Genomic DNA, 16,075 nt, shown 5'->3' on the forward strand with positions numbered 1-16,075 from the left:
GGGTAGGTGGGTAGTTGGATGGGTGGATGGGTGGGTGGGTGGTTGGATGGGTGGATGGAAGGGTGAATGGGTGGGTGAATTGGTGGGTGGATGGATGTTGGATGGGTGTGTGGTGGATGGGTGGTGGATGGGTGGTGGATGGGTGGATGGATGGGTGGGTGGGTGGATGGATGGATGGATGGATGGTGGATGGATGGGTGGATGGATGGATGGATGGGTGGATGGATGGGTGGGTGGGTGGATGGGTGGATGGATGGATGGGTGGGGGGATGGGTGGATGGATGGATGGATGGGTGGGTGGATGGGTGGATGGGTGGATGGATGGATGGGTGGGTGGATGGATGGATGGAAGGTAGGATGGATGGATGGATGGGTAGGTGGATGGGTGGATGGATGGGTGGGTGGGTGGATGGATGGGTGGGTGGGTGGGTGGATGGATGGATGGATGGGTGGGTGGATGGGTGGATGGATGGATGGGTGGGTGGATGGATGGATGGGTAGGTGGGTAGTTGGATGGGTGGATGGGTGGGTGGGTGGTTGGATGGGTGGATGGAAGGGTGAATGGGTGGGTGAATTGGTGGGTGGATGGATGTTGGATGGGTGTGTGGTGGATGGGTGGTGGATGGGTGGTGGATGGGTGGATGGATGGGTGGATGGATGGGATGGATGGGTGGGTGGGTGGGTAGATAAATGGATGGGCGAATAGATGGGTAGGTGGGTGGATGGGTGGGTGGATGGATGGATGCATGGATGGGATGGATGGGTGGGTGGACGGGTGGATGGGTGGATGGGTGGATGGATGGATGGGTGGGTGGGTGGATGGATGGAATGGTGGATGGACGGATGGGTGGATGGATGGGTGGGTGGGTGGGTGGGTGGGTGGATGGGTGGGTGGATGGATTGGTGGGTGGGTGGATGGATAGATGGATGGATGGTGGCTGGATGGATGGATGAAAGGTTAGATAGATTGACAGGCACATGAATGAATGGACAGATGGAAGATGGGCTGAGAGATGACTGACAGTTGCAGACACATGAACCACGTAGACAAACGCAGGATTCAGGGACGCTCTTCCCTCTCGACAGGGCTCGTATCTAAGTCTTGAGGTCACATTCTTGGGCAGGACTTCTTCCTGGTGGGTCTGATCCTCAAGCTAGTCTGGGATTGAAGGACGAGCTTCCTTACAGGGAGAGCAGAGAGAAGCCCAGGGCCCTGATCTCCGTCAGCTCCTGGAGGAAGCCAGGGTCCCGCTAGGAACCAGGGCAGAGGCAGGAATTCCCTGGGCTGCACACGCGGCCCGGCAGCTCCCTCAGGCCTCTCTTGCTACCTCTGTTCCCAACTGAAAGGGAAGATTCCAGGTAGGAACCGCTGCTCCTGGTCCCCCAGGGACTCACAGATGCACACAGGCTCCCACTGGGGATCGGCCCAGAGGATCAGCTGGCGCCACGGTCCCCAAGCTCGACATGTCTGCTTTACGTTTCTGGCAGGGACAGCTCGGGCATCCGCCAGATTCCCACACGGTACCCGGGCAAGACTTGGTCAAGGATCCACCCTCCAGCTCTCTGACGAGGGGGAGAAGGGAGACCTCCCCTCACTTTACAGGATGCCCAGAGTGGGAATCCCGGAGGCAGCCTCTGCCGGCTGCTGTTTCGCCGTTGCTGTGCTGCATCTGATTGGCGAGGCTTTGTGCAGAATGTACGCTGCCCTATTCTGCATGCGAATTCCAGAATGGGCTGCACCAAGAGCAAAGTGGGATTCAGGAGGCACAGGCATTTCAGAACATCTCCGCGGGTGTGCATCTCTCTCTCCCTGATCTAGGCACACCTGTCAATCATCATCACAGGTGTGCATTTCTCTCTCTCTGCTCCAGGCACGCCTGTCAATCATCATCACAGGTCTGCATCTCTCTCTCTCTGCTCCAGGCACGCCTGTCAATCATCATCACAGGTGTGCATCTCTCTCTCTCTCTGCTCCAGGCACGCCTGTCAATCATCATCACAGGTGTGCATCTCTCTCTCTCTGCTCCAGGCACGCCTGTCAATCATCATCACAGGTGTGCATCTCTCTCTCTCTCTGCTCCAGGCACGCCTGTCAATCATCATCACAGGTGTGCATCTCTCTCTCTCTCTCCAGGCACGCCTGTCAATCATCATCACAGGTGTGCATCTCTCTCTCTCTGGTCCAGGCACGCCTGTCAATCATCATCACAGGTGTGCATCTCTCTCTCTCTCTCTGCTCCAGGCACACCTGTCAATCATCATCACAGGTGTGCATCTCTCTCTCTCTGATCCAGGCACGCCTGTCAATCATCATCACAGGTCTGCATCTCTCTCTCTCTCTCTGCTCCAGGCGCACCCGTCAATCACCATCACAGGTGTGCATCTCTCTCTCTCTCTCTCTGCTCCAGGTGCACCTGTCAATCATCATCACAGGTGTGCATCTCTCTCTCTGCTCCAGGCACACCTGTCAATCATCATCACAGGTGTGCATCTCTCTCTCTCTCTGCTCCAGGCACGCCTGTCAATCATCATCACAGGTGTGCATCTCTCTCTCTCTCTGCTCCAGGCACGCCTGTCAATCATCATCACAGGTGTGCATCTCTCTCTCTGGTCCAGGCACTCCTGTCAATCATCATCACAGGTGTGCATCTCTCTCTCTCTCCAGGCACACCTGTCAATCATCATCACAGGTGTGCATCTCTCTCTCCAGGCACGCCTGTCAATCATCACTGCACCCGGGCAGCAGGAGACTCGTGTGCAGCCACAGGACGCGTGTTGGAGAGTTTCAGGGTCACAGGAGCCGAGGAAGGTGTGGACCGGCGCGGGCGCTGGCCTGTGAGCCGTGCGCTCCGCGAGGAAGCTCCACTTACCCCGCCAGCATTTCGAAGATGAGGACGCCAAGCGCCCACCAGTCCACCGCCCGCCCGTGGCCCTTGCTCTGGATGACTTCGGGGGCGAGGTACTCGGGGGTTCCACAGAGGGTCCACGTCCTGTGTGGGCGACAGAGAAGAGCCAGGCAGGTCAGCAGCTGCATTTGCACTATGCATCAACATGACCCCCACCCGGCCCATCCCATCTTAGCGCAGACGGAGAAACCGGAAATCCAAAAACCGGAAATGCGCCAAAGCCACTGCGTATTAAGACTTTCACTTGTTACCAGCCCTGCGGAGGCTGAGGCGGGAGGATCGCACGTTGGAGGCCAGCCTCAGCAATTTAGAGAAGCCCTAAGCAACTGGGGGAGAACCTGTCTCAAAATAAATTTTAAAAATTAAAAAAAAAAAAAAGGCGGGGGGGCCGCTGGGGATGTGGCTCAGTGGTTAAGACCCTCAGGGTTCCAAAAAGAAAAGAAAAAAAAGTTGGCTTCTAGTGCCACCCAGTGGTCAACTGGCAGAAAGACGGAATTTTATTTTGCAGAACCATAAAACATTCAGGTCCTAGAAACTAAAGGACCATCAGAAAAATGAGAGATGACGCTCCCTTTATGGCTGAGCCTTCAAAATGTGTCAATGCCTTCTGCCGGCAGGTGCGACCCCTTAGAACTGATAAAAACAATGAAACCAAGGACTGCCGCACAGAAATTCTAAGTGTTCCGGGAGGTGGAAACGCTCACTCCCCCGACTAATAAAGAAGGAAAGGATTTTAACAATGAAGGATCAAGCAGCACGGGGACGTGGGAAGGCGGGTCCCTGCGGCTGGGGTGCTAGGTGATTTTTTTTCTTGTGGTTGCCTGCGTGGTCCGTTCCATGCCCTGCTGGCATGGAGGCTGATAAAGACACAGGCCGGCCCCGCGGCCAGATCCATGGGTGGGCTTCACAAGAACGTGGCCTCTACTGTGCCAAAGGTTGGTACGGTTTCTGCTGACCAGTTCGGTGGTCCAGGGAAAACTCAAGACCCCTATATCTCCGCAGCAAGGGTTCTGCTGGAAATAGACAAGTAGCCAAGGGCGTCTCTAGCCAGGTGGGCTCGGGGGCGCCCCCAGGAGCTCGGGAGGCTGAGGCAGGAGGACGGCAAGTTGGAGGCCAGCCTCAGCAACTTAGTGAGATCCTAGGGAAATTAGCAAGACTCTGTCCCAACATAAAGAGTTGGGGATGTAGCTCAGTGGCTGGGCACCCCGTGTTCAATCCCCAGGACCAACAAAAAAAAAAAAAAAAAGAAAGAAAATTAATTTTATGTTGAATAAATTCTTTTTTTTTCTTTTCAGTCCAGTTTGGAGAAGGACCCCAGGCCTCATAGACACTAGGCAAGTGCCCTACCACTGAGCGAAACCCCCAGCCTCTTATGTTATAGGATCTCTCTTCCTAAATATTTTCTCAGTGCAATGTCCCCAATATCTTGCATATCAACCCACATATATGGATGTGTGTGACTTTTCTTCACATGTAATTTGATAGGATTTTTTATCATATTTTTTTTCTTGGTACTGGGGATGGAACCCACGAAGCTGCATCCCCAGCCCTTTTTATTTTTTACTGAGAGACAGGGTCTTGCTGAGTGTCTGAGGCTGGTCTCCACCTTGCCATCCTCCTGCCTCAGCCTCCCGAGTCCCTGGGATCACCACCAGGCACCTGGCCTTACCGCTCTTTTTTTCCAGGTCTTCTGCACCAAATCTCCAGACCCCTGACCCAGGCAGCCTCCTCCCTCGGCCCCACAGCAGACTGACCACTGTCCCCATGACCGGTTCTGCCCAAGGTGCCCAGGGATCACCTGACTGGAGGCCTTGTAAGCGGAGATCCGTTGGCGACATCGCCGCGCCTGAGACTCCGGAGGCCAGCGAGAGGTGGGTTCGCTTATTCTCCCACCGACGACGGTGGTGAGGGACCCGCTGTGTCCACTGTCCTTAGACCCCGACTGCCCCAAGCAGCCAGGGTGGCCGGGGTCCTGAGCGTCGCTGGCTCCTCTGCACCGCGCACACTCGCTGGGACTCCCGACCCGGCCTCCTCCGCGCCCCTCGGGCTGCACACTTGCTCATCCCGCAGGACGACCCGCTTCCAGACCCGGGCGGAGGGATCTGCGTCCCGTGGCCCTTGCAGGGGACTGACAGGACCAGGTGGCCCCAGGAACCCGGGGGCCTCGGGGCGGGAGTCCCGCTCACCGGCTGAGGCCAGTCTGGCTCTTTCCCGAGGCCGGGACCGCAGGCTCGGCGGCGCCCAGCGCCCCGCGGACGCGCCCAGACACGCGGGATCCCGGCAGCCCACGACTGCTGTCCCCGGGTCCCTGCGGGTCTCTGTCTGCTCACCAGCTATTTGGGGACAAGGAAAGGGGACACCGGCTGTGGGAAGCATCCTGAGCAGCCAAGGGAGGGACAGCCACCAGGCTGCGGGATGCACAGAGATCTTGGTCGCTGGCTGGAGAGGATGTGGGGGACAGGGGCACCCGGAGACCCTGGCGGGAGGCGGGGCTGTAAATCAGTCCAGTCACTATGGAGACCAGGGCACAGACTCCTCCAGGGAACCACCACAGAACCACCAGGCGGCGGGACACCTCTGTCGGAATCTGTCCCATGAGGTAAAGCCACCTTCCTACGGTGACCCACGCACACCCAGGTCGACAGCAGCACCGTTCACCAGAGCCAGCCAGGCGTCCACCGGTGCACGAAGAGATCAAGAAAATGCGGGGCACGTACAGAATGGAGTATTACTCAGCCGTGAAGAAGAATGGAATGTCGGCATTGGCGGGAAAAGGGATGGAATTGAGACCGTGATGTTAAGTGGAATAAAGCCAAACTCAGAAAGAAGGTCAAGGGTTGGAAGTCTTCTCCCAAATGTGGAAGCTGGGGAGGAAAGTGGAAAAGAAAGGTGGGGGTGGACCTCATGAATTTGGAAGGGAGATCAGTAGAACAGAAGAAAGGGACCCAGGGGTGGGACAAGGAAAGGAGAAATAGTGGACAAAGAAATGGACCACATATATCTTGTGTGCACGCACTAATACGTAACGAAGCCCACCATTATGTAAAACTATAACACACCTGTAAAAAACGAGATTATAAAGAAAATATCCTAAGCCTTTATCCTTGCGAGTGGGACCTCAGAGAGAAACAGGTTCCTTTTTCATGACTGAATACTATTCCATTGTATACACATTCATCCTGGCTGAACCAGGTCATAGAGCAGGCAGGCCTAGTTGAGAGGTCAGAAAATTTGTCTGCAAAGGATGATCTTCAGTAGCTCATGATGGGCTCAGCCTAAGAAGCCAGGCAGGTTTGTTCTTAGGAAAAGGACAGGACACTGGTCCCGGTGGCTTACACCTGTCATCCCGGTGGCTCAGGAGGCTGAGGCAGGAGGATGGCGAGTTGGAGGCCAGCCTCAGCAAATCAGTGAGGCCCTAAGCAACTCGGCAAGAATCTGTTTCAATGTAAAAAAATAAAAAGGGCTCAATGGTTAAGTGCCTGTGGGTTCAAACCCCAGTGCCAAAAAGTTAATTAGATAGATTGATAGACAGATAGATAACTATTGGATGGACAGATGATAGACAGAGACTCTGTCCTGCAGGTTTTCTCTGCACTGTGGCATCTGGGGCTGGGGGTTCTCTGTGCTGGGCTGGGCTGTGCACTGCAGGCTGTGGAGCAGCGTCTCTGGGCTGCACACACCAGGTGCCAGGAGCAACCCCACCCAGGGTGTGACAGCCACCTAGACAGACAGAAGTGATAGATGACAGATAGATAGATGATAGATAGATAGATAGACAGACAGACAGATAGATGTTTGATCGATGGATTGGACTGGCTCAGTAGCAAAGCAGCTCTGGGTTCAAAATCCAACATCAAACAAAATAAAACATGAAAATGGTGATAATACAACCTTCACTTTTAAATGCAAAATTAAAAATGCAGCGATCTTAGGAAATGAGCTTCGGTGGCTATTATAAGGGATTGGCCGGGTGGTCCCAGGACCCGTCACACTTATTAAAAAGGGAACGCAGGGGCCATGGCCTCTCGGGTTCCTCCGAATCAGACTCCCACGGAAAATGGGTCTTGAAACCCTCCCGGAGCGTGTGGAGCTGGGGGCACGGAGCGGGCCGAGCCTCCAAGGAGCGACGTGCGTTGGAATTCATTGAAAAGCGGTGGGTCCGCCCCATACCACCTGCCGCCAGGAGGGGGCAGCAGAGATCCTACCCAGTAAGTGGGGGGGGGGGACACGTGACCTCTTTCTTATTCTCTGCAAACCTGGCTTCATGGTGTCAATCAATGTAATTTAAAATGCAATTGAGAAATCAATGCTCGGGACAGACACTGAAAAACTTTTTAAAGTATTTGACAGCAGCTTGGGCCAAGTATGAATCTGCTTTCTCAAATGTAAATTGCAGGAAAAAAAAATTTTTTTTGTTTTATTTTGGTAACAGGGACCCCTGGGCCACCTCCCTAGCCCTATTTTGTATTTTATTTAGAGACAGGGTCTCACTGAGCTGCTTAGCACCTCACTGTGGCTGAGGCTGGCCTCCAACTTGCGATCCTCCTGCTTCAGCCTCCCCAGTCGCTGGGATGAAGGGCCTGCGTCCCCGCACCCAGTTAGGAAGATTTTTGACACTCAAAGTCACCCTAGGGAACTGATCCGGATGCTAAATCAAGATCATGGGGCTCTGATGGCACATTAGCAGCCTCGTCTGAACACGCCGTAAGCGTTCGATTCGCTTCGGGCGCGAGAACATGGCGATGAAGATTCTCGCAGCGAATCTGCACTTTTATGTGGATTCTGTGCTGAGCTGGCAATACTGGCTACTCGGCCCTAAACGGAGCCTATTTCTAAAATTCCCTGTGTCTGTTTGCTTTGCTGGTCAGCACGTGATCCCTAGAGGACTTAGCACGCGACTTTTGCACGGTATCTGTCATAAGCTGGAGGGAAACAGAAATTTTAGGGACCCCCCCCCCAACAAAGTTCTGAACATGGTTCACCTGAAACAAAACATCCAACCCTCCTTTGAAATGGCCTTTAAATAACATTATAATTGCCTATTATTAGCAGCTGGGACGGCAATAAAGAAATAATGTGGCTCTTGTGTAGAGAGTACTCTGTGTCGCTTACCAACAAAAAAATATGAATAGATTCAGAAAATAAATCAGGAAATAAATGAAATTTTTCCCTCTTTCTGTCTTGTAGATCTAATTTTGCCAATTCGGTGGGTGAGGAAGAGGGAACAGAGTTTGTGTTTTATTGGGAAAGAGAAGAAGGAAGAGGAGGAGAAGAGGTCTCACTAAGTTGCTGAGGCTGGCCTCCAACCTGGGATCCTCCTGCCTTAGCCTCCCAAGCCACTGGGATTACTGGACTGCACCACAGTGACCAGCTAAAATCATTCTTAGTAAGAACTCTCTGGTGCTCAGAATGTTAAATTAAAAATAGAACTACTATAAAACCCATGATCCCGCTTCTGGGTATATATATAACCAAAGGAAATCAGCCCTTCAAAGAGGGATCTGCGTTCTATGTTCCCTGTGTTCCCAAGAGGCCAGACCTGGGCACAAAGTGTCCAGGCATATCTTTGGATCACTGGATAAAGAAATTGTGGGCCAGGCATGGTGGTGCACCTGTAATCCCAGTGACTCAGGAGGCCGAGGCAGGAGGATTCCAAATTGGAGGCCAGCCTCAGTAACTTAGCAAGACCCTGTCTCAAACTGAAGCTTAAATATAGGGCTGAGGCTGTAGCTCAGTGGTGGAGCAGCCCTGGGTTCAATACCCAGTACCATAAAAGGAAGGAAGGACGGAAGAAAAGACAATGATATGTATACAAAATGGAATACTATTCAGCCTTTAAAAAGGGGGAAATCCTGCTGTCATGATTTGGTAAGTGTCCCCCAAAGGCCAACGTGTTGCAGGTGGGGTCCCCAAGCCCAGGGTGGTACTGGGAGATGGTGGGACCTTTAGGGGTGGAGCCCAGTAGGAGGAAGGTAGGTCAATGGTGAGGTGTCCTCGAAGGGACCCTGGTTCTTTGCTCTCATTTTGCTTCCGGGTCACCATGAGCTGAGCAGCCTCCCTCTGTCACCTGCATCCTCCATGTTGCTCCTTCTCACCAGAGGCCTCCAGGGAGGAGGCCCAGCAAACACGGGTGGAAGCCTCTGAAGCCTCTAGACAGCACCAACCTTTCATCTCATAGAGCTGATTTTCTCAGGTTCGCCATTGCAGCACCTGAAAGGTCCCTAGCACACCTACCGCGTGCAACCAGCGAGCTGCAGGCACCCGGGGTCTCGCTCACGTGTGGCATCTGCCGAAACAACTCCACACGCGGAAACAGCGCCCAGGCTGGCGGCTCCAGGGGGACGGGGCGGAGGAGGCTGCGGTCCAGACCAGGCTGCAGCCGGGAAGCCTCGACATCAGAGGTGCGAGGCGCGGCAGGGGCTCCCGGCAATCGAGGCGCAAGCGCGGGGAACGGAGGCTCGGAGCCGTTCTGCACGGACGCTGCGAGGCGGCCACGTGAGATGACCGCCCGGCACCAGGGGACCACGGTGGCCTCTGCACTCGCCCTGCGGCCACGACGCAGTGACCCTTCAGCACCCGCAATTCCAGCAGCCACGGCGGAGCTGCAGCTCAGGTGGAGCCCAGCTCGGGAGGCCCTGCAGAGGCCCAAGGAAAGGGGAGGCTGCTGGGGACCACAGGAAAGGGGGTACTGGGCCTGGTGGTGGGGACCCGGGGGGATGCGGCCGGGAGGCGAGCTACATCCAGAGACTCGGGTGGAGCCCCCTACGCCCCCTCCGGACACCCAGAGTGCGCGCCATGGAGGACCGCGCTGAGCTGCGCAGACCCCGGCTCGCTGGGTCGCCTCCGCGCTCTGCGTGCGCCCCCTGCAGCTGTGACCCGCTCTCCCTGCAGCTGGCGCATCACTGCGGCATGTTACGTGCTGCCAGAGGCTGGCGCGTCACACTGAGGAAGTCGACACGGGTGGGTTAACATGGGGTGTGCAGGTGCGTATGTGCATCAGCATAACACGCCTGCGTGTGTACGCACGTGGCTGACATAAGTGCCATGACTGTGTGTGAGCTTAATATGACATGCATGTGTGTATGTGCACGGACGTGTGTATAATATGTGCATGTGACTGATGTGTGTATGTGATCAAGGTGACCTGTGGATGCATGTGTGCACTTCTGGATATAATATTCACATATGTGCATAGATACACAGAGACGTGTATGAGTGTATGTGTGTGTTAATGCAACAGGATGCAGGTTCACGTGCACTGTGTATGTGCATTCATGTATGGATACTTTATGTATGTATGTGTATGTAATATATACATATGTGTGTGGTATACATATATATATAAATATGTGTGTGTGTGTACATATATATATATATATACATATATATATGAGTTTCCCAGATAGTGATTCTGCTGGAGAACACTAATATTATATGTACCAAAATATGTAATACCTAATAGAAATGTAGTATGTATTTATATATCACAGATATTGTACACAAAATATGACTATATATATTTATATTATTAAATATCTTGTATTATATCATAATATAAACATATAATCAATATATTATGTTGACATAATTAAAAGTAACGTCAATGTAATGATGCATTATATGTACCTATAATTTACATGAGTAGATATTAATATATTTTATGCATGTGTATACATTAATATGATACTACCTGTATACATGCATATATATGTGTGTATTAACAATATATTATATATATGTATATGTGCCTATGCATATGTATGTACATACACATACACATATATATACACAGAGTCTGGGTTTTCCAGACAGGTCAAAAAGTCTACTCGTTTTGCTTCTCTGGAGAATACTAATATTGTATATATCATATATAATATTACTATTATATTGTATATTATATCTCATATATTCTCTGGTGAATACCAACATTATATATTATAGTAAAATACACAATGGAAAATGTGGAATATTTATATATGTAACAAATATTGTACACTATACATGATTTTGTGTTTATAACATACTGTACCATTGAAGTGTGAATGTGCACTTGATATATTTGTGTCATCGACCCTAACGTGCTAACAGCACACGTGTGTGCACAGGTCCGCAGGTGCGTACCTGCTAGCGTATGACACGTGTGCACGCACAGAGACGGCTCCGCACGCGTCCGTCAGGGTTTTCCGGAGAGGTCAGGCCTCTCCTTCAGGCGCCACTTCTCTGGCGCGCGCTCACGTCTCCTGCGACGTCGTGCGTAGCAGGAGACACAGGAGACGCGGAATCCAAGGCAGCGCGCGCTATAACACCGTGCGCAACCCGCACCGCCACCGCATGGGGCTGAGCTCTGCGCGTCCGCCACCGCATTAGGCTGAGCTGTGAGCATCCGAGCCGTGGAAACTCGGAGACCCGGTAAGTGCAACAGACCCAGACGCGGGGATGGCCCATGCACGCTGGGCGCGGCAGCTTTGGAACGGGCTCTGCACGGCGATCCCGGAGGTGCTTACCTCTCTGACGGTCCCGGCTCAGCCCAGCAGGGCCGCACAGCAGCCGCTTCCAGGTGGACATAATGAGTGTGAGTTGCTCAGTCTCCCGGGACCCGGGCCCCAGGAACAAGCGCGCACTGCACCACGCCCCCGCACTTCGGCTGGACCACGTCCTGCCCATGAGACCATGGGCGCTGTGGCAACTCCTCCACGCTTTCCCTCCACCTCGGTGCCCCGCCTGGCCAATCTAACAGGCGCACGGCCTCTCCAATCCCCAGGTGCACGGCCCCTCCAAGCCCCAGGCGCACAGCCTGGCCAACCTAACAGGTGCACAGCCCCTTCAATCTCCAGGAGCACAGCAACTTCAATCTCTAGGAGCACGGCTCCTCCAATCCCCAGGTGCACGGCCCCTCCAATCCCCAGGCGCACAGCCCCTCCAATCTCCAGGCGCACGGCCACTCCAATCCCCAGGCGCACGCAGTGCCTCCCCGCACCCAGGATTCCTCTTACCTGTCCACCAGCTTCTTGGCAAACCCGAAATCCGTGAGCTTGATGTGGCCGTCCCGATCCAAGAGAATGTTCTCGGGCTTCAGGTCCCTGTACACGATCTCCTTGGAGTGCAGGTACTCGATGGCACAGACGATCTCCGTGGCGTAGAAGAGCCCGGAGGTGGCGGTGAAGCGGCCGCGGTTGCGCAGGTAGCTGAAGAGCTCGCCGCCCGGCACGTACTCCATCAGCATGTAGAGGAAGCGATCGTCGTGGCAGGTCCAGAACCTGCGGAGAGCCACGCAAAAGCTCGGTGAACCAGAGGCTGCGGCGCAGGTGCGGACAGTGAGGCCCGCAGGGAGACCGAGACGTGCACCCCGCGGCTCTGGTTCCAGCTGGATGCTCAGGGCCTCGCTACGTGGCTGAGGCGGGCTTTCAACTCGCGATCCTCCTGCCTCAGCCTCCGGAACAGCGTGAGCCACCACGCCCTGCGGGGCATGTCAAGATCCAAGCGCGCACAGAGGCTAAAACGGGCCCGGCTGCAGATGTGAGGACGGGGTAGGACCCGCGAAGATGCTCAGGGAGCAGACATGGATGTAGGCAGGGGGCGCGCACTTGGGTTAACACGCGCGGGTAGAAGCACGGGTTCGCGCGGGCAGATGGCTTCCACAGGCCCGTGTTAAGACACACCTGCAGACAGATGCTCTGTGAGCCTTTAACTAGGACATATTAACAGCGATGTCACCGTATAAATAAATGCAAGTGTGAAGATGCGGCCACAGACAGATTCATGGACTGCGCAAGGATACATAATAAGATACGGGTGGTGCAGGAGGCTCCGGAGGCTGAGGTAGGAGGATGGCGAGTTCAAAGCCAGCCTCAGCCAAAGTGAGGCCCTGAGCAACTCAGTGAGACCCGGTCTCTAAATAAAATACAAAAGTGGGCTGGGGAGGGGGTTCGGTGGTCAAATGCCCCTCAATTCCATCCCCAGTATCTTCTTAGCATGAGCCAGGCCCTGGGTTCCATCCCAGCACCAAACAAAAGAAAGAAAAAACAAACAGACAAACAAACGTGCACAGAGTGAGGAGATGGTTCTGGACAGATGCTGAGATCTCCTTGCACGCGGATGTCGAGATGTGCATCCAGCAGACGTGCACGTGAGCACAGATGCAGATCTGGAGAAACCTACGTGATCTATTTAGCATCTGCACAGGATCTGTGGATGGACACACGGACATCTGGACGAGATGCGTCCCCCAAGGCTCGGGCACTGGATAGGAGGACCCCCAGGGTGGCGTGGTCGAAGGCTCGCAGGTCGCCGGGGGGCACTGCCCTCGGGAGGGGTTCATGGATTCTCCTGGGACTCGACTCGCTGCCCAGAGCCATCTGTTTTAAAAGTCCAAGCCGGGCTGCTGAAGCTCCGAGGCTTCCTGGGTTGCCAGGAGATCCTCCGTCTCCCGCAAGCCCTGCCCAGGAGCCGCCTGCCCTGCTCTGGGGGCAGCCCAGGAGCCGCCGGAGCTGGCTCTTCCAGTCTCTCGAACTGTGAGCTTCCCCAAAAACCTTTTTTATACATACAGTATCAACCCTCGGGATCTTTTGTTACAGCAATGAAAAATGGACTAACAGGCCAGAAAGGTGTCAGAACGTGACGGTAAACCCACCAGTGTTACGATATTGACATGCACTGGTATTAAGATGGACCTGTTTGCAGATAAAAGGATACGGTTGCAGAGGGATCAGGGCACGGATTAGACAGACGCTGTCGACATCCCTTGGGTTATAATAACAACAATGACAATACTGTGAACTGGGCGTGAGCTGATCCACACCCACGGGGTTCTCATGCTTCTTGGGGGTTGGGATGCCCGAGGTCAGGGTGTCCGCCGAGGGCCTGTTCCTGACAGACGGCACCTTCTGTCTGTCCCCACGTGCAGGAGACGTCAACAAGCAACTCCGCTCCTCTCCGGAAGGCTCCTCGGCCATTCCCGGGGCTCCCATCTCACGGTCTGTCTGCTTCCCTAAGGTCCTGCCTCTCGAAACCCCCAGCTTGAGCGCTGAGAAGATTTCGCTCTGAATTGTTGGGAAACAGGATCTGGGAGGTGTTCAGACATGGGTCGCGTTAAAGACTCACGGGTCTCACTGCCTCGCTGGGAACACAGGGCAAAGAGCGTGTTTTGTGAAGAAACCAGGGGGTCAGGGGGTGACTTAAGTCACTTCCCAAATTCCTCGGCTGCAGCCCTGACCCCAGGGCCTTGGGACATGCCTGTGTGTGGAGAGGGGTCTTTACAGAGGTGACGGAGGTGCAGTGAGGTCCCCAGGTGGTCCTGACCCCAGGACCTTGGGACATGCCTGTGTGTGGAGAGGGGTCTTTACAGAAGTGACTGAGGTGCAGTGAGGTCCCCAGGGTGGCCCTGACCCCAGGACCTTGGGACATGACTATGTGTGGGGGACAGGTCTTTATAGAGGTGACTGAGGTGCAGAGAGGTCTCAAAAATAAAGTGGGGATGGGGATTCAGTGTGAGTGACTCACTGGGTTTACAGGAGGAGGGGGAGGAGGAGTAGCAGGAGCAGGAGGAGGAGGAGGAGGAGGAGGAGGAGGAGCAGGAAGAGGAGGAGGAGGAGGAGGAGCAGGAAGAGGAGGAGGAGGAGCAGGAGCAGGAAGAGGAGGAGGAGGAGGAGGAGCAGGAGGAGGAGGAAGAGGAGGAGCAGGAGGAGGAGGAGCAGGAGGAGGAGGAGGAGGAGGAGCAAGAGGAGGAGGAGGAGTGGGAGCAGGAGGAGGAGGAGGAGGAGGAACAGGAGGAGGAGGAGGAGGAGGAGCAGGAGGAGGAGGAGGAGGAGGAGCGGGAGGCCTCGGGTGGGCCGCAGCTGCTCGGGGCGGCACCCACAGCCAGCGGTGGTCTGTGATGGACCCTGGGCTGCATGGTCCAGGTGCCCTTGTGGGCAGCGCCAGGAGGTCAGCTGGGCCCCGTTCCCATGGGACTCAGGTTGGAGGCTGAGGCACAGCCGGGGGGATGGGCGGCAGGACAGGGAGGGCAAAGCTCGGGAAGCTCCTGCAGGAATGAGCCCCGCAGGCGGAGCCCAGGAGATCCGGGCCACCCGCAGGTCCAGGCTGGTCGGCCATGGGGTCACCTGGCCCCAGGTGAAGCCCCAATTCCACGCATGGGCAGAAGAGAAGCCAGGTCAGAAGAGATGGAAGGCTTTGTGTTCAAGGTTAAAAAAAAAAAAAAAAAAGAAAGTAACTAAATACAGGTGAAAATTCAGGTCCTGAGTCGGCGGGCTTTCCGGAGGCAGCTGGCTACACGGAGGCGGCCTTCGCCCCTCAGGTGTCAATCAAATCACGCTGGCAACTGCTACACGCCGAGTGGACACGCCTCGGTCACCTGCAGCCGTCACTCATCAGAACCTTTGCAAAAACGGTTTGCAGGTCGCCCGACCCCATGACCCGGGCCCCGGCCTCGCCTAGAGAGGAACAAAACCGCAGGGGGTGCGAATTTCCCTCCTTTCCTCCAGATCCGCGCATGCGCAGCACAGCCTGGGCGCCCTTCACCCCAAACTCCGAAACGCTGCAGAATCCGAGAGCTTTGGAGCGAGGACGTGAACCTGCCAGAGGGAGATTCCACTCCACCCACTCGGTTTCCCGCACAAAATGACTGACGTTATTCTATGAAGTCACCTCTGGGTTGCACGGAGAAGGTGGCACCTGGGTGGGACACCATAAAATCTGGGATTGTGGATCCTCCTCTTCCAACGCTCTCCCCAAGACAGCTCCTTGTGCCCAGGCAGATATTCCAAAACCCCCAACGACGAAAATTTAAAGAATCCCAGTTTCCGAGCCCTATCCTTTTGCACAAGGGGGACGCAAAGTGTAAAACAAAGAAATTAAAAAAAAAAAAAAAAAAAAAAAAAAAAAAAAAAAAAAAACCACCCTGAGATCCAGAGTTTCCATCTGCACCAGGAAGGCTTCTCGGGTGCAGCGTCTGTAAAGCGCAGGGCGCTGGGAAAGCTAAGCAGCCACGTGTTCAAACCCCGACCTTCCCACCCCGCCCCTCCATTGAGAAAACTGCAGCCCGCGGGTTTAGAGAATGGGGTCTCCGCGCCCCGCAGGGAGCGCAATGGGAGCTGAGGACACGGAAGGATGGAGTCCAGTAGCCCATCCCGTGACCCCCACAACTGCGGGGCTCGGTCCCTCGCAGAGTCCAT

At 54.6% G+C, this 16,075-nt stretch overlaps 1 protein-coding gene across 1 annotated transcript in view; it reads right to left on the reverse strand.

Annotated features, from left to right (window-relative positions):
* Positions 1-16,075, reverse strand: part of Prkx (protein kinase cAMP-dependent X-linked catalytic subunit) — a 60,660-nt gene that overhangs the window by 14,116 nt on the left and 30,469 nt on the right. The window contains exons 3-4 of the mRNA XM_047535806.1: positions 11,900-12,163; positions 2,871-2,990 (exon numbers count right to left, since the gene is read on the reverse strand). Of these exons, the coding sequence (XP_047391762.1) occupies positions 2,871-2,990; positions 11,900-12,163 (384 nt within the window). The remainder of the gene's footprint in view (positions 1-2,870; positions 2,991-11,899; positions 12,164-16,075) is intronic.

The sequence above is a fragment of the Sciurus carolinensis genome, chromosome X, assembly GCF_902686445.1.
Source record: "Sciurus carolinensis chromosome X, mSciCar1.2, whole genome shotgun sequence".
In the NCBI taxonomy this organism is placed as follows: Eukaryota; Metazoa; Chordata; class Mammalia; order Rodentia; family Sciuridae; genus Sciurus; species Sciurus carolinensis.